General features: G+C 36.4%; 1 protein-coding gene across 3 annotated transcripts in view; it reads left to right on the top strand.

The window, feature by feature from the left end:
* The first annotated feature begins 29 nt into the window (after positions 1–29).
* The window catches only part of TM2D1 (TM2 domain containing 1), a 42,978-nt gene continuing 20,249 nt past the window's right edge, over positions 30–22,758 (top strand). For 2 of the 3 annotated variants that reach the window (XM_055306587.1, XM_055306586.1), the window contains exons 1-4: positions 30–233; positions 3,350–3,419; positions 11,588–11,696; positions 17,362–17,453. In XM_055306587.1, the coding sequence (XP_055162562.1) occupies positions 63–233; positions 3,350–3,419; positions 11,588–11,696; positions 17,362–17,453 (442 nt within the window). In that variant the 5' untranslated portion in view covers positions 30–62. The remainder of the gene's footprint in view (positions 234–3,349; positions 3,420–11,587; positions 11,697–17,361; positions 17,454–22,758) is intronic. The other variant, XM_055306588.1, reaches the window with a different exon arrangement.

Here is a 22,758-nt window from a genome sequence, read left to right as displayed (position 1 = left end):
TCCCCGCCTCCGTCTAGGCAAAGGCGGAACCGGAAGTAGCGGGGGACGCGCCGGTCCCCAGCATGGCGGCCGCCTGGCCCTCCGGGCCGGCTGCTCCGGAGGCCGTGGCCGCCCAGCTCCTGGGTGTCCTGTGGTTCGTGTCAGTCACCACGGGACCTTGGGGAGCGGCTGCCATCGCCGCAGCCGGTGGCGAGGAGACGCTTAAGTGCGAGGACCTCAAATTGGGACAATATCCTCTGTGAGGAACCCCCCCCCAACCCCCGCCGTGGAGGCGAGGTAGCTTAGGGGCCGCGCGTGGAACGCGGCCCTCAACAGGGGCCAGGGGTGTGCTTAGGGGACTGGTGACTTGTGCCTTCTAGTGACGGGCGGACCCCGGGAGGGGAAAAGGGATGTGGGGGTGGGAAGGACGGAGGCCACCCGGTGTGATTTCCTGGGGATATTACTGGTCCTTGGCGCTTCCTCTTTTGATCCACCTATTTATTTATTTACGATCCAACTTTCTTTCTTTCTTTCTTTCTTTCTTTCTTTCTTTCTTTCTTATTTATTTATTTATTTATTTATTTATTTATTTATTTATTTATTTATTTATTTCCAGTGGGCTTATTTGTTTAACAAACGCCTAGGTCCTGAAGTATGACGATCCAACTTTATTTATTTATTTATTCATTCATTCATTCATTCATTTCCAGTGGGCTTATTTGTTTAACACCTAGATCTTGAAGTATGACGACCCAACTTTATTTATTTATTCATTTATTCATTTATTCATTCATTCATTCATTTCCAGTGGGCTATTTGTTTAACAAACACCTAGATCCTCAAGTATGACGACCCAACTTTTATTTATTTATTCATTCATTCATTCATTCATTCATTTCCAGTGGGCTTATTTGTTTAACAAACACCTAGATCCTCAAGTATGACGACCCAACTTTTATTTATTCATTCATTCATTCATTCATTCATTTCCAGTGGGCTTATTTGTTTAACAAACACCTAGATCCTCAAGTATGACGACCCAACTTTTATTTATTCATTCATTCATTCATTCATTCATTCATTTCCAGTGGGCTTATTTGTTTAACAAACACCTAGATCTTTAAGTATGACGACCCAACTTTATTTATTTATTCATTCATTCATTCATTCCCAGTGGGCTTATTTGTTTAACAAACACCTAGATCCTGAAGTATGACGACCCAACTTCATTCATTCATTCATTCATTCATTTCCAGTGGGCTTATTTGTTTAACAAACACCTAGATCCTGAAGTATGCCAGGCCCTGTTCTAGGCATTAGTAATCAAAAGATCGATATGCTCTACGCCAGAACTTTGCCCACTTGGGGGCGGAGACAAATACGTTGTTAACCCTACAGCCAGGTATAAGGCCCAAGGTATTACTAACTGCGAATTACCTGATAACATTCTCAAACTCCGTGAGATGCCTGACTGTCAAGGGGGCAGATTATCGTGGGCCAGTTATCTGAACTCTTATTTTCTCTTGGGTAAAGATGTAGGTAACAGTAATACCAACTTAAAGGTTTGTTGTGAGAAATGAGTGCAGGTTAAAAAAAAGAGAGAGAGAAAGGAATGAGTGCGGGTGAATCATATAGGGAAATGCAGCTGGCACATAATAGGGACTAGTTGTGTTCTTTATTTACAGATGAGAAAACTGAAGCTGAAGGAGTTGAGCGTTATCTGTGCATTGTAATAGCTCCGATGAAGGGAGGAACAATATGACATGGGAATTACAGTCCAATTCAGATAGCTACTTTTGTACAAAAGTAGATCGTTTTATACAAATTGTAGAGCAGAAAAATTAAGGGAAGCCGGAGATATAAGAAAGATTCTAGGAGACAAAATTTTTATTTATTTTATTTTTAAGATTTTATTTATCCATGAGACACACACAGAGAGAGAGAGAGGCAGAGACACAGGCAGAGGGTGAAGCAGGCTCCACTTGGGGAGCCCGACGTGGGACTCGATCCCCGGTCTCCAGGGTCAGGCTCTGGGCTGAAGGCAGCGCTAAACCGCTGAGCCATCCGGGCTGCCTGGAGACAAAATTTTTAAATTAAAATTCAATGCTATAGTATTTTCATGTGAGCTGGGGGAGAGGCGGCCATTATTAGATGCTTACACAATAGCTCTAATTTGCTGAATTCCATTATACTTGGAGTTTGAGAATCACTGACCTATAAGTTGAGTCTTTTTTTTTTTGGCAAAAACGTCAGAGTGATGCTAAGAAATAATTGGATGGTGTGAAGAGTTGTACGATTTGAACCCTAGAGAGATGTAGCTGCATTTGGTGATGATAACTGGAAAATGTCTGTTACATCTGTCCTGAAGATGAGGTTTCCAGTAGTGCTTAAAAAACCTTAAACAGATGTCATGTTCTTTTTTTTTTTTAATTTTTTTTATTTATTTATGATAGTCACACACACACAGAGAGAGAGAGAGGCAGAGACACAGGCAGAAGGAGAAGCAGGCTCCACGCACCAGGAGCCCGACGTGGGATTCGATCCCGGGCCTCTAGGATCGCGCCCTGGGCCAAAGGCAGGCGCCAAACTGCTGCGCCACCCAGGGATCCCCAGATGTCATGTTCTATTTCCAGAGACATCTTATGAATACCTTATTTATCCCATTTTAGTGTCAATAAAATATTTAGGAAACAAAAGCCACCCACAAGCGTTTTGAACATCTAATAGAGGCAGTTTTTAGACCTGTTTTCAAAAGCTTAAAATCCTGTTGGGGAGACCATGTAGACACCCCTAAAAACTATCTTCCCTGTAGTCTAATGGAAAGTGCTCTAGACTTGGAATCAGGAAACCTAATTTTACTCTGTATCACTTGTTACATGATTTTGAATAGGTCTCTCAAACTTTGAGCCTCAATTTGTGCTTCTGTAATATGAGAATAATAGTATTTACCTTACAGGGTTATTTGTGCTCCATGAAGTTATGTATGTTACCATCCTGTGGGGGCCCATAAATTAGTTCAGTCAAATCTCCGAAAACTGATTATTTTTAACCTGAAGCTTTTTTATAATACTTTGGTAAAGATTTTAATTTCCATTTTTCCTTTCTGCTTTATGCTTAATCCCTGACTGATGATCTTTAAGGAGGGCATCCTTTACTAGTACTTTCAATATGTATTAGGTTAATATACTTAATGTCCCAGTATTATGAACAATGCTAAAAGTGTATTTGTGGTTGGGTTTGTTGCTCTGGACCAACTAACAGCTTTTCTTTACATGTAATGTAACCATGAGTATATAATACAAGATATTAAAGACAAGGTGATGTTTTGTGTTGGAATGCCATTCATATTTCCTTAACTTTTCTCACATATATTTGTAAAGATCCAAAAATAAATGATGCTACACAAGAACCAGTTAACTGTACAAACTACACAGCTCATGGTAAGGCTTCCATAAGCATGTTCTTAAAAATAATTTTTGAAACATTATTTCATAAATCAGTGTATGATCACTAAAAGTAATAAAGGTGTGCTTTTTCTTGAGTTATAATATTATTCAGTTTCCAGAACAACTTACAATTGGAGAACTGGCTAAGGGTTGTTAATATTTAATTTAAGAAGAATGTTGGTTATATGAACCGGAGAGTTTTATATTTTCATTCTTTTTTTAGACTTTTGAAATTGGTTTATGTAGCTTATGCAAAGATGCTTCTTAAGTTAGATTTTTAATTAACTTGAAAAGAGCTTGAAATGAGATTGAATAAGCCCCAATGAGAAGTTATATCACCCATATTATACAGTTATAAAATTACTCGGGTACATCCTAAGTATGAAAACAGTAAAGATTTTATATGTGCATCAGTGTTTTCTTTTTCTTCTCTTCTCGGTCTTATAGAGATGTTTTGATAATAGATACCACCCTCAGCCTAATGATTTGGGGGAGCTTCTGTTATTCTAAAATATGTAGCATGCCAGATAAAAACTAATGAGTTGTTCTGATTGGTCCTTTCTTCTAAAGGGGTATGTGTCAGAAGGGAGGACGACAGATGTATATTGAAACTAGTCTTCTTGTTTGGCATGGTACATAATGATGGCAGTTACATGGTATTATTTTGAGAAAAGAGCACCTATTGAATATATACTGATTGTTTTATGTGTTAGGCAGGGAATAGGGCAGTAATTGATGTTTTCTTTATAAGTAAAATATCCTAAATAGATTCATTATGTAAATGAGGTTAAAGGAATTATTTCTCTTACAGCAAAAAACTTTCATGTTTTTTTTAAACTTCATGTTTTTCAACATATTCAAATAATTGACCTCTTGACTATGAATTTGTATATATTTTAAAGAGCCGATCTTCTTTAATCTTGTAATATCATTACATTTTGGTACACTACTAGCCCAATTATGGTCAACAAAGATATTTGAAAATAGACTGTTTAAACTTATAATTGCCATTTAGCTACTATTCTGAAGTAGTAAAATTTTACCACAGAAACAGTATAGAGGGAATCCCTGGGTGGCTCAGTGGTTTAGTGCCTGCCTTGGGCTCAGGGCAAGAGTCCTGGAGTCCTGGGATCAAGTCCTGCATCAGCTCCCTGCAGGGAGCCCGCTTCTCCTTCTGCCTGTGTCTCTGCCACTCTCTCTGTGTCTCTCATGAATAAATAAATTCTTAAAAAAAAAACGGTAATATGTTTCATATATATATATGATTTGTATAGCAGATATTGCTTAATATGTATACATTTATTTAGTTTAGATGTGTTAAAGGAACTTTTTTTTAGTTAATTTATAAGTATACTCTGATTTGCCTGTTTTACAGTTTAGTTGTTTATATTGTGCTTTTGGAACACAGAATAGAGTTAACATATATAATGAAGACTCAGCTTTCAGATACTCAGTCATTCCCATGAAAGATACTAGAAATGTGTGAATACTGTTGTGACTCAGGTATCTAAATTAGGAAGCAGGCAGCCACCTATCTCAAAAAAGCATTTTCTAGCATGTAGGGTTCTTTCCAGGTGTGAGGATTTTGAAGGAAGTATTATAACTAAAAAGAATAGTTTCTGCCCAAAAGAGCTTTGCCCTTCATTTAGGAGTCTCTTATATAAAATAAGTTTTAATCCACTGTGCAATTATTGGCAAATAAGTTTATAAGCATACAAAATGAAATGATCAGACTTGTAGAAAGTAAACAGACTTGGAAGCATTGTGGTACTATTATGGCCTATCAGGTAGGTACTCATAGTTGATGTAAGTGAAGAGCTACAGGAAAATAAAAGGAAGGCTTTCTTTTTTTCCTTTTTCTTTCTTTTTTTTTTTTTTTTTTTTAGATTTTATTTATTCATGAGAGAGAGAGAGAGAGGCAGGCTCCATGCAGGGAGCCTGATGTGGGACTCAATCCCGGGTCTCCAGGATCATGCCCTGGGCCAAAGGCAGATGCTCAACCACTGAGCTACCCAGGGATCCCCAAATAAACAAAATCTTAACAGAAGAAAATGTTAGAGTTGTGAGAAGTGTGAGTTAAATGATCTTTCTCAGCCTCCAGCCAAGATTGTTATTCTGTTTTTTCACTGTATATACAAAGGACTGTTACAGAATCCTCAAACTAAGTTTAATTTTCTTCAGTACTTTTTGGGTAGGGATGAATAAGAACAATGTGTTACAAAGAAGAGAGGTTTAAGATAGAAGAATTGGAACCAAAGGCAAAGTAATTCAATTGTAACAACAAATTAATGTTATCTTAAAGTGGTTCCCAATTAGAGATACAGGCTTCCAGGTATGGAATGAATTAAGTCACAGGGATGTCAGATACAACGTAGGGAAGTCACTGGTATTGAAACAGCATTGGAACAGATGGTAGCTACACTTGTGAGCACAGCATAATGTATAGACTTGTCCAGTCACTATGTTTTATACCTGAAACTACTGTACATTGTATGTCAACTCTATACTTCAATTAAAAAAAAAAAACAAAACTTATGTACAACCAATCACAAAAAGTGAGACCTTTCCAAATAAGGCAAATCCTTAAGGTATAGCTAATCAAATAACTTCCTTGCTTTGCTTCCACTTCTTCTCTATAGAAGTCTTTTTCTGGGATTCCTGGGTGGCTTAGCAGTTGAGCATCTCCCTTTGGCTCAGGGTGTGATCCCGATCCAGGGATTGAGTCCTGCATCAGGCTTCCTGTGAGGAGCCTGCTTCTCCCTCTGCCTGTGTCTCTGCCTCTCTCTCTGTCTCTCTCATGAATAAAAAAATATAAAGTCTTTTTCCTAGCTCCTGCAAGGGGGACAGAACACTCTAACCACTTTCAGTTTGGCACTGCCCAATTCAAATAGATTTTTGCTCAAATAAACTCTTAGAATTAAAAAAAAAGGTTCTCATTTAGCCCAATGCCAGCTAACAAGCATATTAATTTATTGGGAGATGATTTGTAATAAATAATTTGATAATTAAATTGATTAAAATAAATGGATCAATTACCTTAATGAAAATTTATAGGGTATTTATTATTTATTGAGAAATTATTCATTGCATTTATTGAGAAATAACGTGACAGGCTTCTGCTAGGCGGTATAGTTGATATAGGAAAGAAGACACAGTCTCTGCCCTCAAAGAGTGTTCTGTCTAGATTATATAGACATACATAGGCGAGTGTTTTCAATTTTCCAATCAGTGAAATGCACAAGTATTTAGACTCCCATCTCTAGGAAATTTTGCTCTGGTCCTTTGGTAGGTCTTTTTTATTAAAGTTTTTTTGAAATATATTTATAGGAAAGTACAAATAAGTGTAACCCAAATGATTTTTCTCAAACTGAACACATTTGTGAATGCTTCCAAATCAAGAAACAACATGATTAACATACCAAAAGCCCCTTCATTCTCTCCCAGTCACGGTTCTGCCCTCTCATGTCTCATTTTTCTCTCATATGTCTTATGGCAAATATAAATCATTTCCTATAATAGAAATGATAAAATGTCATTGAAAACTAAAATTGTAAAAATATATTATTTGAACCATTAATAGTATCTAATTGAAAATAGAAAGGTATGATTTCTTAGTATTTAATATTTTTATAAGACATTTTTGCAACTCACCTATAAATGATTTTTTTTTTAAAGTACAGGAAACTGTCATCTCAATAAACTGCACTTTTATTAGGCAAGCTGTATTGGACAATAACCCCAACTGGATTCATAATTATAGCATTTTGCATTGCAACTATCTCTTAAGATCTGGTTTTAGATAGTCTGCAGGAAGACAAGAAAGTGACAGCTTCAAATTGAGCAAGTAAGTGCCAGGTAATACCTTTAGAGGAAGATTATCCAAAAATTAGCAATAGAATTCTGTTTTATGACACAGTTTGCCAATCCAGAACTTAAACTACTTTGAGGATTTAAAAAAATTTAAAGATCCGTTTTGAGGAAAAACTTGTGTTTATAGACTTTTTGCAGGTCATTTCTTTGTAGAGGTGGAATGGTCCTCATCAAGGCAAAAAATTAACTTTTTAAACCAGACATCTCTTTGATTTATATGCCTGATGCCTAAACTCTTGTACATATATCCCTGGAGGTAGATAGAGCTTTCCAAGAGGTAAACAGGTATTACTGTTGAATTAGTCTCCTAGGGTTGTTATAAGAGTGTTATAAGCTGGATGGCCTAAAACAACAGTCATTTACGGTGTTGGTTCTGGAGGGTAGAAATCTGAAAATCAAGGTGTTGGTAGGGCCATGATCTCTCTCAAGCTCTGTATGAGTATTTCCTCCCCTTTTCTGACCTGCTGCTGGTGGCGAACAATCCTTGGCATTCCCTGGCTTATAAACTGCATCAATTTGGTCTCTGCCTGTCTTCACATAGCGTTCTTTCTTTGTCTTTAAGTCATCTTCTCCGTGTGCATGTATGTTTGTAATTTCCCCTATTTGTAAGAACAACAGTCTTACTGGATTAGAGCCCACCCTAATAACCTCATTTTAACTTGGCTAAATCTGCAAAGACCTTATTTCCAAATACTGTCACACTCAGAGGTACTGAGGGTTAGTTCTTACACATATCTTTCGGGTGGGTGGGTGGGGGCATAATTCAGCCAATAACTGACTGGTGTCTTTAAAGGAATTGATTTCCAGATCCTCAGGTATTTACTTTTCTTAAAATTGATGTAAATTTTATGATTTTTATTTTTTTAAGATTATTTATTTATTAGAGCCTTCCTGTACAGTGAGGATGGGGGGTAGAGGGAGGAGGAGTGAGCTGGATTCCTGCTGAGCAGGGAGCCCAATGCAGGGCTTTGATCTCAAGATACTGAGATCATGACCTGAGCTGAAATCAAGAGTCTTAACTGACTGAGCCAACCAGGTGCCCCAAAATTTCTAAATTTTCAAGAGGAGCTCTTTCATATCTATTCTCTGTTGGATGATGATGGCTATTTAATTACTGTGGTGTTTAGATTACATTGTAAAGAGTGCTATAACACTTAAATTTTAATGACAATATTTATAATATGCTGGAAATTATATTTTCTCCAACCATTTAAGTCCATGATGAAAAACTTTAGATATTAACTTAAAAATGTGTAAGGGAATACAGAGTTGTAAGAAAGTTAACTTTAGGGTAAATTTTTTGAAAACCACTGATTTAGAGCAGAGTTTCTCAACCTTGGGACTATTGATGTTTTAGATTAGGTGATTCTTTGTTGTGTAGAGGGTGTTTTTTTTTTTAAGATTTTTATTTATTTATTCATAGACACAGAGAGAGAGAGAGAAAGAGGCAGAGACACAGACAGAGGGAGAAGCAGGCTCCATGCAGGGAGCCCGATGTGGGACTCTATCCCGGGTCTCCAGGATCACACCCCAGGCTGCAGGTGGCGCCAAACCGCTGCGCCACCGGGGCTGCCCTAGAAGGTGTTTTATGCATTGTGGAATGTTTAGGAGCATCCCTGGCCTGTACCCCTTAGGTGCCAGTAGCCTAGAGGTAACAATAAAAAATGTCTCCAGATAATTGCCCAGTGTTCCCTGGGGAGCAAAATTGCCTTTGGTCATTGACATAGAGCCTATGGATTTTCTTTCAGTCAGTAACATAGAACATAAGCATTTCAGACATTTGATAATCACAATTTTGAGTTATCTACTATATAGCTCTAGACATGACCTAAGATGGCAGATTTTCTAAGAGATATCATCTAAGGGTCATGATAATTTATTCACACAAGTCAATACATTTTATCCCAGGATCAAGGCAGGTATCCAAACAGCTACATAAATTGTTAACTTTTGCCCTATCTCCGTAGATCATAAATCCTTGCTTATATCTGGAATCAAGAAATGGCTGTGTGGAAAACCTCTATGTTTTGTAAACATTCTTATTTGAGGGCTTTCTCTGTGTTTCCACTGGGTCATGAACCAAACAAACCAAGTTCCCACAGTTGCTCAGAGGTGAATTGGAATGCTTTCTTTCAATTATATCATGAAAGCTCTGTAAAGCTTTTTGTCTTAACTATCAGGAAACTTTGACCTAAATTTGTGGCTCAATTACAATGTCTTCTCTTACTTGTTTCCTAGTATGGTTGACACTTGAATAATCCAAGGGTTATCAGCATTGATCCCTGTACATTAGAAAATGTGTGTATAACTTTTGATTCCCCCAAAACTTAACTACTGATAGCCTACTGTTGACCAGAAGCTTTCAGTGGCAGTGATGGACACACATTTTGTATGTTATACATATTATATACTTTGTCCTTATATAAAGTAAGCTAGAGGAAAGAATGTTGTTAAGAAAATTATAAGGAAAGTAGATCCCAAGATCAAGATCATCCCATGATTTCAGTTCAGTGTTGTATTCATTGAGAAAAATACACATATAAATAAATAGGCGTATGCAATTCAAACCAGTGTAATCAAGAGTCAACTGTATATTATTTCCTCACTCTTCCTCTTCCCTTCATTTTATTACTTTTTTCCTTGTTTATTTGTGTTTTTTTTGGGGGGGGGGAACAAACAGGCTTTCATAAATTGGCTGAATTTTTTTTCCTTGTTGAAATGGTTCTCAGTTACACTGCGTCTTTTAGTGTAAGCCCCTTGTTTTAGAAATATAAATACATTAAATAAAGTTTATAGGTAACATAGTTTGAACTTTAAATAACCCAACAAAAGTATGTAAAGTTATTTTATGTTTTTTTCCAACATCATTTTCTCATTGTACTACTCTGGCCTAAAAAAGGACAATGATTTGTTGGAAATCATAATTGTAAAGTAGACAGAAAATGAATACCATTTTCCTCTTATGATAAAACTCTAGGGCTCCTATGGGTTTTTTAGACTGTTATACAGGATTCTATTTTCATTAAAAACAAAAAAACACAACCCTGTAATTATTGATCCTGAGCATAGAGATAAGCAGTCTGAAACTAGCCTAAAAGCATTAGTAGTATTTATTTATTTATTTATTTATTTATTTATTTATTTATTTATTTATTTATATTTTAGGATTTTATTTATTAACTCATGAGAGACAGAGAGAGAGAGAGGCAGAGACACAGGCAGAGGGAGAAGCAGGCTTTATGAAGGGAGCCCGATGTGGGACTCGATCCTGGGTCTCCAGGATCAGGCCCTGGGTGGAAGGTGGCGCTAAACCACTGAGCCACCCGGGCTGCCTGCCATTATTAGCTTTTAATCAGAAATGGTGAAGAAGGAAAAGTCGTTAACATTTTTTTTTAAGATTTTATTTATTTATTCATGAGAGACAGAGAGGCAGAGAGGCAGAGACATAGGCAAAGAGAGAAGCAGGCTCCATGCAGGGAGCCCGATGTGGGACCCGATCCCGGGACTCTGGGATCACGTCCTGGGCCAAAGGCAGGCACTAAACTGCTGAGCCACCCAGGCATCCCAATATCAAAAATTCTAAATGCTAAAATGGTATACTAAAGCAATTCCTAGAAGGACTAGAGCAACAAATACATTTAGAATAAGTAATCTAGTGGGGGGGCACCTGGTTGGCTCAGTCAGTAGAGGCATGTAACTCTTGATCTTGGGGTAGTGAGTTTAAGCCCCACATTGGGCGTAGAGATTATTAATAAATAAAATGAACAAACAATTTTAAAAAATAGAATAATCTATTTAGAGTAGTAGGTAAAAAGAATCTTAGTTTATAGTAACTGTCTTCTGCAAGAGTTGATGCAAACTGAAAATACACAATCAGATCGTGTTAAATTTAATGAATTACCCAATGAGTTACTAACAAAAATTTGAGAAGTATTTACCCTAGAGATGAAGTAGAGGGCAGTAATATTGTGCAATTCTTCCCTTGTCACCTTTGTCAGAGGCTGAAGATTGAACTGAATGGGTCATGCATTGAACCCCATGTGACAGTTCTTATATTTTTGTGTTGAGACCACTATATTATCCTTTATCGTGTGTGTGTGTGTGTGTGTGTGTGTGTGTATATATATATATATACATATTTAGATATTCCTATCTAAAGTCTCATGTCAGATATTCTATTGGGAGGTCATGTGCTATAATTTTATATTTTCTTGTGCTTTTTGCTAGTCTTAAACATGATTTCCTGCAGAAAAAACTACAGTGGTTTCTTGCCTTTTTTTTTCTACCTTTAGCTCCTTGTTTTCCAGCACCCAACGTAACTTGTAAGGATTCCAGTGGCAATGAAACACATTTTACTGGAAATGAAGTTGGTTTTCTGAAGCCTATATCTTGCCGAAACGTGTAAGTCCATTACCTAAGCTAAATTTTCAGGTTACTTGCCTCTGTTGTATCTTGACTGCATGGACTAAAGAGATAAGAAGTTAATTTATAGAGAAAATCCTACACTAATATAATTCATCCTTTTTGCCTATCTCAGAAAACCTCTATTTTAAGTGTGCATATTGTTAATATAAAGGTAGTTTACCACCAGGTAAAGCCCAATAGTTCACTATGTGGTATAAATAAAGACTGTGAAAACCTCGTGCCATGTTAACTCAGTTTATGCCACTAAATGAGTTATGAAAAATTCTGTTTTTAAAATCTGGGGAATTTCTAGAGCGCAAATAAGGGATCATGTATTTTTATTGGGGTGCCTGAGGGGCTCATTTGGTTAAGTGTCTGACTCTTGGTTTCAGCTCAGGTCATGATCTCAGGGTGGTGAAGATCAAGCCCTGCACTGGGCTCAGCAAAGAGTCTGTTTGGGATTCCCTTCTCTGCCTCTCAAATAAATAAATCTTTAAAAAAATAAAATTGGGACGCCTGGGTGTCTCAGTGGTTGAGCGTCTGTCTTTGGCTCAGGGTGTGATCCCGGGATGCGGGATCGGGTCCCATGTCAGGCTCCCTGCATGGAGACTGCTTCTCCCTCTGCCTATGTCTCTGCCTCTCTCTCTGTCTCCTATGTCTCTCATGAATGAATAAATAAAATCTTTTTAAAAAATTAAAAAATAAAAGAATGCTAATTATTAATCGTTTGCATATTAAGGGCATTTTGAAATTTGGTTTCATTCTCTGTAATAGGTATGGATGATGAATGGCTAAACAATTCAAAAATTTGGAACATCAAGACAAGTGGCCTTATTTTGTTAGGAGTGTTCTTTGTTTAAAGGACTTTTAAGTTTGCTTTTTATTTTTGCTGTAGTAAAACTAACCTCTTATTCTTATATTTTGCCTTGTACTAAAAACATGGTTTAGTTTTACCATTTTTATTAATTGGTGGCACTATATTTTTATCTCTTAACTGTACATTGTTACATTTTATTTGATGGCACCTATTTGCAGTTGTATCAAGAAATAACCACTATTTGGCTCTTTCCTTCTCTCTTCTCTCTTCTCTTCTCTTCTCTTCTCTTCTCTTCTCTTCTCTTCTCTTCTCGTCTCGTCTCTTGTCTTTTCTTTGTTTCTGTTTGGCTGTTGCTACCAGTTCTATTAGAATTCCTAGAAATTACTAGGGGACTCTTATTTTTCTTTTGACCCTACTTCACAGAGTTAATGAAAGGCTTTAGGTTCCATCTTGCTGTGTAATCCTAAGCCAATCACTTAAGCTTTTTGGGTTCCAAGATTTCTCACTGGTAAAGTAAAAATTGCTAAAAGCAATTATTTCCCAAGTACTTCTGTATGGTTTAGCCAAGTTTTGAATTTATGGATTGATATTTCTACCATAAAAATTACAAATGACAATTTATTAAATGCTGATGTAAGATATAGGTTTTAATACAACAACTTAGAAAATCATCTGTTGAGAACAGCTAACCACTTAGTTTGGACTTACAGGTTTATATTACCTGTGATGGTAACACTGCAATGGTCTGTTACTCAATTTCCAAGTTAATTCTGATCTTTCTCTCCTTTCTTTCTTTCTTTCTTTCTTTCTTTCTTTCTTTCTTTCTTTCTTTCTTTCTTTCTTCTTTCTTTCTTTCTTCTTTTTAATTCTGATTTTTCTTTCAGTGTTTCTGGGTAGATTAGGCTCAGTGCCAGTCATGCTAACAAGACACTGATGTCAGTTATGAGAAGAAATGTAATTATCAGGGAAACCAGATAATCACAAGCATATTGGCCAACTTATTCCCTTCCTATAGTAAAATCTACAATTCCAAAATAGAATTTGCTTAATGAACGCTGAATCAGGACAAGGGGAGCTAAATTGATGGATAATTTTAATGATAAGTCATAAAATTAAGATCACCTCATAAATCATTTTCTTATATCAGAATATTCAGAATATATTCAGAATATTCAGCCTACCAAAGAGCCAGCTGCTAGTCAGCTACTAAATATTCACTGACAAATTCTTATTCATTGAATGTTTCTTTTCCAGTTTACATCTTTTCCTTCTGTTAGCATATTCTTTTTCAAATTGCATGTAATATTGATACTTGATTAAAACTTCTATCTTAATATTATAGATACTGTCATTCTATAATGTATTCTCCAGCAACAGAAGTCTGTAACCATGTCTGATTGATCATCACCAAGCCACACACCTACTTATACTGGCCAACTATTTTAGTTGGAGCAGACTAACTGCTGTAACAGATGTCTTTAGAATTTCAGTGGCTTAACACAATAAAAGTTATTTCCTACTCACATCATAATCCAGTTGGTGTTGGCTTGGAGGCCTGGATGAGGTAAGGAGAGTGATTGTTGCTCCATGCAGTCATGCAGGAGCCTTGCTCCTTTCATCTGTGGCTTTGCTTCCTCTCGTTCTGAATCCTTTCCAGTCAGCCAGCAGATGGGAAAGAGGAAAAGGAACCTTGTGTAGGAGTGTTTTATGGACCAGATCTAGAAATGGCATACATCACTCTGTCCTCATTACATTGGGCAAAACTCAGTTATGGCTACACTTAAATGCAAGATGGGCTAAAACATGTAGCTGTGTGTCCATGAGAAAAAGAGTGGTGCTTCAGTGAACAAATTAATCTCTGCTATGCCACCTGTTTTCAGGTTATTCTTTAGGATGATCTAATATATAGATAATTGTGTTTCTAATTTCATTATCCTTCTCAGCCAAGCTTTTTGAAAGGCTTGTTTTCACAATACTTACCTTTTATGAATTTTTTGCCTAATGTAGTCTAGCTTTTGGCAATGCTGAAATTCATCAGCAATCTTTGTTCCAAATCAAATGGATCTTTATAGTCCATATCTTAATCTTTCTGCAGCATTTAGCATTTCCTTCTCATTGAAATACTTTCTTTGATTTCTAGTATAAAACGCTCTTCCATTTTCTTTGACTCCTCTTCTTTTTTCCTTAAATCTTAAATCTTTCCTTAAATCTTGTTTTTTTCCTTAAATCTCGATATCCCCAAGATTATATACTTGTCCTCTTCCCTTTTTCATTCATTCACCTCTTCGGCTTTTCTCACCATTTTTACGTATATTAAGGTCCCAAACTGAATCTGTCCTCTTCTTCAAATCATCTCCTTCTTTGTCTTAGTGAATGGCCCCTGTCCTACTCAGTTGCATAAGCTAACACTTTGGAGTCATTCTTGACCTCTCCTTTTTCCTCATTCCCCACATTTAGTGTGGTTGCTTCTGCCTTAGCATTAACCAATTTTGTTTACATTTCTCTCCTACTGCTACTGCCCAGTAGGTTATAATTTGAGTTTCTACAAAGCCTACTAATTTATTTCTCTATTTCTAGCCTCATTCCAGTGTAGATGGGACACCACCGCCCTCAGCATAAAATCTGACACCCTTGCAATATTAGATGCATAAACAGTCTCTGGGCCATCTACCATCTCCCCCAACTCTGCCAAAATATCCTAATTGTGAGTGAAATGCAAAAACCATAGGATTGCAAGGCTGACATAATCAGATTTGACTTTAAAGTGATAGCTCTATCTACCTCCCTGTTTCATCCCTTTTGCAGCAAAGCTCCTTCAAAAAGTTGTCTAATATTTCTGTTCTTCAATTTTTTTTTCAATACAGGCTTTCTTAAGCCTTCTCTGTTTGGTCTTTTTCCCGTACCACATCACCAAAATTGCCCTCACTGAGGTCACTAATAAACTCCTCTTGATTAAATTTAGTGGTAAATTCTCAGCCATTACTTATATGGTATTAGTCACATTTGGCACAATTGATGACTCTCTTCTCCTTAATACACTGTACTGTCTTCACTTGACTTCCATTTAACTTCTAGTTTTATTTCTTCTTCACTGTTAGCTCTTTCTCAGTCTCCTTTCTAGTATTTTCCTCTTCTTGATCTCTTAATATTGGATTATCTCAAGGCTCAGTCTGTGAATCTCTCTTTTTTGTTTGTTTGTTCCTTGTAACTTTCTAATTTATATCTCTAGCCCAGACTTTTCTCCCTGACTCTAGATTTGTAAATCCAGTTGTCTTTTGAACAACTCCACTTAGCTATCCGATAAACATCTCAAACTCACATGTCCAACAATGAAGTCTTGAACATCCTGCCAAGGTCTTGTCTACCCTCAGCCTTCACCAACTCAGTTAATGCTAGCTTCATCCCCCTAGTTATATAGGACAAAATCTTTAGCTTTATTCTTAGTCTTTTCTTTTTTCATTCCCCAAATTGAATACATCAGGAAATCCAGTGAGTTATACTTCTATATCTGGAATCTGATCACTTTTCAGTGTTTCCTTTGAAAGAAGAACTTTCTCTGACTCCAAGTCAATCCACTATTAATTTTCATTCTCGATTACTATAAGATCCTTCAGACTCCTTTGTCCCTATGATAGTTTGCATTGTTCAACAGATTCATCCCTCCTAATCACTGTTAACTGGGTAGGGTATTCTTTCCATTCTGTTGATTTGGGGCTTGACCATGTGATTGTATTTGGCCTACGTAATGCTAGCAGATATGAAATAAGCAGGGGTGCTTAAACATGCTCGTGAGGTTTAGCTTTCCTCTTGAATCTTGGTTCTGAAAAGAACTTGCCCCAGGTAAATGCTATACCTTCAGCTTGGGCCCTAGAAAAACTTAAGAAGAACTGATATGAATTAGATAAGTTAACCTGGATGCAAACTGAACCAATCTTTAGCCTGAAGCAGCATCTCCTGCTGAACCCACCCTAGATAAGCTGAACCACAGCCAATTGCAGTCTGCAAATGTGAGAGTAATTGCTTATTGTTATAAGCCACTGAGGTTTAGGGTGGTTTGTTATACAATGTTCTTGTGACAATAGCTCACAAGTACTCCTACAGTCTGTGTTCAACACAGCAGCTGGAGTTACCATTTTCAAATCTAAATCAGATCATATCACACATCTACTTAATCCTGCAGTAATTTCCATGTCCTTCAGAGTAAAACCAAAGTCTTTACAATGGTGTTCATGGCCATCCATGATTTGCCCTCTTTGCCCCTTGTTATCTGTCTGACCTCAGCTCCTACTCTTCTGTTCTCTAATTCCACTCCTGCTCTCATGGCCTCCTTTATAGACATCAAACATGTCAGTTATACTGTGCTCACCACAGCCATTACTTTTGCCTGAGAGGTGTTGGCATGCTAACTAACTCAATTCCCTCAGGTCTTTGCTTATATATCACCTTCTTAATGGTGCCTACTCTTACTCTCCTATTTATATCATATATCACCCTTGTCTCTACCCCGGGCATTCTGAATTCCCTAAATGACCTGCTCCACTTCTTTTTTTCATAGCATATATGACTTTCTAACATAATAAATGATTTGCTTTAAAAATTTTTTTTTCTTTTTGCCTATAGATTGAAAGCTCTTTAGGGGCAGGGATCTTTGTTTCTTTTGCTCATTAACATATCCCAATAGCCTAGAATCGTGCCTGGTGTGCAGTAGCTACCCAAAAGGCATTAATTAAATGAATGAATAGATGAATGAACAAATTAACAAGTGATAATTAACAGTTTTGTTTCCTAAAATGTTTACATGTTGGAAATACATGTATATAACACTCAGGTTCTAATTTTGTACAGAAATGGCTATTCATACAAAGTGGCAGTTGCACTGTCTCTTTTTCTTGGATGGTTGGGAGCAGATCGATTTTACCTTGGATACCCTGCCTTGGGTGAGTATGTTCCACCAAGAAGAAATCCTCGTGAAACTTGTAGGTAAATGTACCTATTCTTATAGATTGAATCTTTGCGTGGTATTAATAGTTATAAGTTCCACATAACCGGAGTTGAATACTTTTCCTCTGTGAATATAGAGCTAGCTGGTTAGCTCTACAGTTCAGCTTGGGTAAGAAATAATTGACTTTTCCTGTATTTTCATCTTTATGAAAACACATACAAAATAGTATAGGCACTTGCTTAGGACAGTAGGCTTGAGCTGTCATTTAGTATTGGGCAATGTGGTAGACATTTAATAAATATTTTATGAATAAATGGATATCTCTTCTATCCCTCTTAAAGTATTAGCCTTTACCTAAATCTCTGTCAGTGTTCCCTTGGGAGAAGAAACTGTTTCTTTCAGGAAAAGTTTGGATTGGAACTATGGCAACTGGCATGAGCTGGTGTGGAGCCTGCCATTTAGGAACCTTAGCATCCCTCCATATGTTCCTTCTAGCTGTAATCTTCCATTTACCATAGTTACTAATGCTTGTGAAAACTATTTACATTTGATGATAGCTTTTGTTTAAAGAATACTTGTATGTGCTTGCCGTTATTTAAGCCTTACAGCTCTCTGACTTTATCATCCTCTTTAAATCTTCTTTACCAGGTAGGGAAATTGTCACCAGAGAGGTTAAGGGATTTACTCACTCTAGAGGCCTTGCTTTATTCTGTGACATATTTGTTGTTACCATCCTTATTTTATGGATAGGGAAATTGTCATGAGATTAAGAGATTTACCCAAGGACACTCAGTTAGTGACCTGAATTTGAACCCAAATTTTCTGGTTCAAGAGATCATGCTTTATTTACTATAGTATGTAGTATTCTGCTTCTATATTAGCCCTTTACTGAGCAAAATTTAAAGTTTCTGAGTGCTCTGCTTTCCAGCGAGCAAGGCTAATCTTATTCTTTCCATGTTGCTACCCACCAGAGATCAAAGAGGAATCTTTACTGTGGTGTTAGTGAGAAGTATATTTCTGACAGCCTTACCTGGAATTCACAATTTTGTTCAGTTAACAGACATTTATTCTACATTTACTACCTGTTAAATAAGTAAGTGTTCTGGAAGTAATGATGAAGATCACAGTTCATATGATTAAAAAGGAAATAAATATGAAATAAATATGTTTGTGGGCCCATTTATGATACAGTTATAGAACTATGACAAAGTGCTATGAGAGCACTGAAGAGGGACTGATTTCGTCAGCCTTAGGGTGTGGGGGAGCACTTCTTAGATGAGGTTTGAACTAGATTTTGAAGAATGAACTGATTACAGAGATTGAGGGCATGTGAGAACAGCATGTGCAAAGGCACTGAGTATCACAGCATGTGTGCACACGAATGGTGGATAGTTTAGCTTTTGGTGTAGGAAGAATAATGGTAGGAGATGAAAAGTGACTGCAGAGGCAGTCTGTGGTCAGATTATAAACGGTTTTGAATGTCTTGTTATAGAATTTAGACTTTACCCTTTATAAACATCAGAAGCCATAAAGTTTTTAAGTGGAGAAGAGTCATGGTGAGACTCCTATTTCAGGAAGATGCTACTGGAGGAATCAAGGGAAATGGCTTAGATGAAAGAAGGACTGGTGGCAGAGAAAGGTGGAAGGAGATTGATGCCGTCCATAGTCTTGACCTGAGTGATGGCACAAGGGCACTTTCCTGCCATATGTTAGAGCAGCCATGCCTTTCCAAACATCAGAAAGCCATTTAGTCTGTACAGAAGGCCTTGGAGTTGCTAAAATAGTGATCCTTTAGTCTAGCTTTCTTTTTAGATGGATGGATGGATGGATGGGATGGATAGATGGATGGGATGGATGGATAGATGGATAGATGAGTAGATGGTTAGAGAAACTACATTCATAATGAGAAAGCAAAATGATATGGTGATGGTAAGAATATATCTGAAACCTTCTGCCTTTATCCTTATATTTTCTTCTGTGTTCTCTTTAAGACAGAATTAATATATTTTGGAAAGATTTCTAACTTGTAGAAGGTTTTTAAAAGGTTAGGATGGAAGAGGAAACACTATTTTTTTAGAACAGTTTATTCCATGATGATTTTGAATAATAAATCTATTTTATATATTGGCTTAATGAGTGACTTTTTGGCTTTGTGATGTGTGTCAGATGAGCTGTCACGTCATAACGTGTAAGTTAACGTTTTTGTCTTACAGCAGCACATAATAATATGTTGGCATGTATATTGTAAATTTATTTCCTTGCACAGTAAAACCCTAGGTAATGAAGCTCTGTTAGTGGCTCTGGTTAGTGAATGTTAGTTTCCTGCCGAGAGCTGCCTCTCTCTGGCCCCTGCTACTCCAATCTATTCTTAGCTTCAGTCAGAGAGAACTTTTCCCTTGGTGGCTAAGATTCCATAAACTTGCAAGTGTAATTTTTAACATTCAACATTATGCTGCAGTGTAAAGGTTTTTGTTGTTATTGTTAATCATTAAACAGTTTACTGTATTATCACAACAACCTTTCTGTTTTCATTAGTTGTTCAAATATTTTGACTGTCGGCCCAAGATATAACTTTCTTGAGATTGTGAAGTCTGTCATTTGTCTGCCTTCCAGCTTCTGAGTTTTTGTTGCGATTGTCTTCTCTTTTATTCTCTTTATCCTCTTGGGTTTGTGGACTTTGAAAATTCCTTACCATCTTTTAGTAGGGTCTCAGAGTGAGAGGAACTAAGTAGGCATGTCAAAGTCATGATCTTTAACAGAAAATCTTATCTCTTGTAAGCATTCAAATATTTTGATTGTATCTTACTTGGATTTAAGCTGTCTTAACGTTAAGGATTTTGATATGTTTTATTAACTAATCTAATCTAACATGTAAAGTTACAGTGTTTTTATATTTTAAAATATTAAATGTTTTAAAATTAAATTTTTACTAAGAATTCAAGGTTAAGAAATTTTGGTATTTTTGATTAAAATGATTACTACCATTGTAGTACTACCCTTACTACAATGTTGACTGGTATGAAAATAGTTACAGATGGAACTTAACATTCTATTTTTCTTATAATCTTATTTAATCTTCATGGTTATGAAAAGCAGTGGTAGCTTGTTAAAGCACTTCCTTAAAATTGTTTATGATCGTTGGAATTTTATTAGAAAAGAATAAATAATATAAATCATACAATATGAAACTTGCTTTTTCTAAGTAATTTAATGCTAATGTGATATTTCATTATATATATATTTTATTTCTGGATTATATAAGGGAAATGTGTTGATGGTGAGACTGAATAAAATTTGATAAGATCTAAAAATTCCTTTGCGAAAGTATTTAAAAATTATTTTTAATTTCAATTTAATTTTATTTTGAACTCATGATCCTGAGATCAAGACCTGAGCTGAAATCGGGAGTTGGGGTGCTTAACCGACTTAGCCACTTAGGGGCCCCCAAAATTTTCTTTTCAAAAATTTCAAATTCCGGGACACCTGGATGGCTCAGCTGTTGAGCCTCTGCCTTTGCTCAGGGCGTGATCCCAGGGTCCCGGCCTGCTTCTTCCTCTGCCTATGTATCTGCCTCTCTCTCTGTGTCTCTCATGAACAAATAAATAAAATCTTTTAAAAAAAATTTTCAAATTCCTTTATAGCTTGTGACTGTAACTTTATTTTTTTTTAAGATTTTATTTATTTATTCATGAGAATACACAGAGAGGGGGGAGAGAGAGAGAGAGAGAGGCAGAGGCAGAGACTGGCAGAGGGAGAAGCAGGCTCCATGCAGGGAGCCTGACGTGGGACTCCATCCTGGGTCTCCAGAATCACACCCTGGGCTATAGGCGGTGCTAAACCGCTGAGCCACCAGGGCTGCCCAACTGTAACTTTATATATAGCCTTATGTCTTTTAATTGATTCCTCAGTATACAAGTGCTATATTAACTGGAAGCTTTCTTTTTTTTTTTTTTTTTTACAATGAAACCTTATTTTTCTAACAATATTCTCTATATTCTTAACTGTAACCTCTGTGGTTTATTTTATTTTTATTTTTTTTTTTCATATTTTATTTTTATTTTTATTTATTTATTCACAGAAAGAGGGAGGCAGAGACATAGGCAGAAGGAGAAGCAGGCTCCATGCAGGAGCCGGATGTGGAACTCAATCCCAGGACTCTGGGATCACATCCTGAGCCAAAGGCAGATGCTCAACTGCTGGGCCACTCAGGCATCCCTGTGTTTTTTTTTTTTTTTTTTTTTTTAATGCAATAACTAGTGTATTTTGTTTTGCCCATCTGTAGCATTAAAAGATTATGAATTCTCAAAGATAATAGCTCTTTTGGAGCAGTTAACAGGAGAGAGGTACTCTTTTCATAGTGGTATTTCTTTTAAAGTGTAAATACTTTATTATGAGAATAACAAGTGTTTTTAAGCCTAAATCTTAAAAATCTTTGGTTATATTATTCCTTTTTTTTTAGTTTGAAGTTACCAGTTTAGACTGGTATATAATATCCACAGATCATGGGACAAATAAAGGGATTTATAGGTTAACTGTTCTAAGATTTGAAAACTCTCCTTTATAGTTCCAGACACAAAAAGAATAGTGATAGCTTATTACCAAATCATTATAGAACACCTGTGGTCTGGCAAATAGCAACTTCAATATGAAATAATCTGCATTCTCTACAACAGTTATGCAGACAGCAGTATTTGCAAGACTCAACCTGTAATAAAAGAAAATAACAGAATTTTTAAAAATACCTCAAATTAATCTCTGTTCTTTTAATTTTATACCCAAATAAATCCTTTGATTGAATTCATGTTTTTAAAATATAAAGTTTAGGTTACTAAAGAATAAATAAAGAACCCTCAAAAACATGAGCTTTATTAATGTCACCTGGCTGCATCTTTTTGAAAGAATGTATCTATAATAGTAATGGTTCAGGATAAAAATGGATCCTTCTTGATTAGAAACACTTTTATTTGGCATTTTAAAACAGTTTTTTTTTTAAACAGTTTTTAAAGTCTAAAACTGATACTCCTTTTCACAATAAGAAGTTTGTAAATAGTGTCTGTACAAAGAGAGACTTTTTAATTGGAAAGTTGGGGGGAAAGTCAATCTACTTTTGGTAGCTCATAAATAACCTCACTTTTTAAAAAACTGGTATTATAAGGATAAGGATGCCAAATTCCGACTGATTCTGATTGAGAGCCGTATTCACCGATTGGCTTGATATTATAAGACCAAAAGAGTCCTCCCTCCCAATTGGAAATACGAGTCATCCACAGCCTCTGCCCTGGTTGCATAAATTTTGCTAT

This window comes from Nyctereutes procyonoides, unplaced genomic scaffold (genome assembly GCF_905146905.1).
Source record: "Nyctereutes procyonoides isolate TBG_1078 unplaced genomic scaffold, NYPRO_anot_genome, whole genome shotgun sequence".
Lineage (NCBI taxonomy): Eukaryota > Metazoa > Chordata > Mammalia > Carnivora > Canidae > Nyctereutes > Nyctereutes procyonoides.
This window is presented reverse-complemented; position numbering and strand designations above follow the sequence as displayed.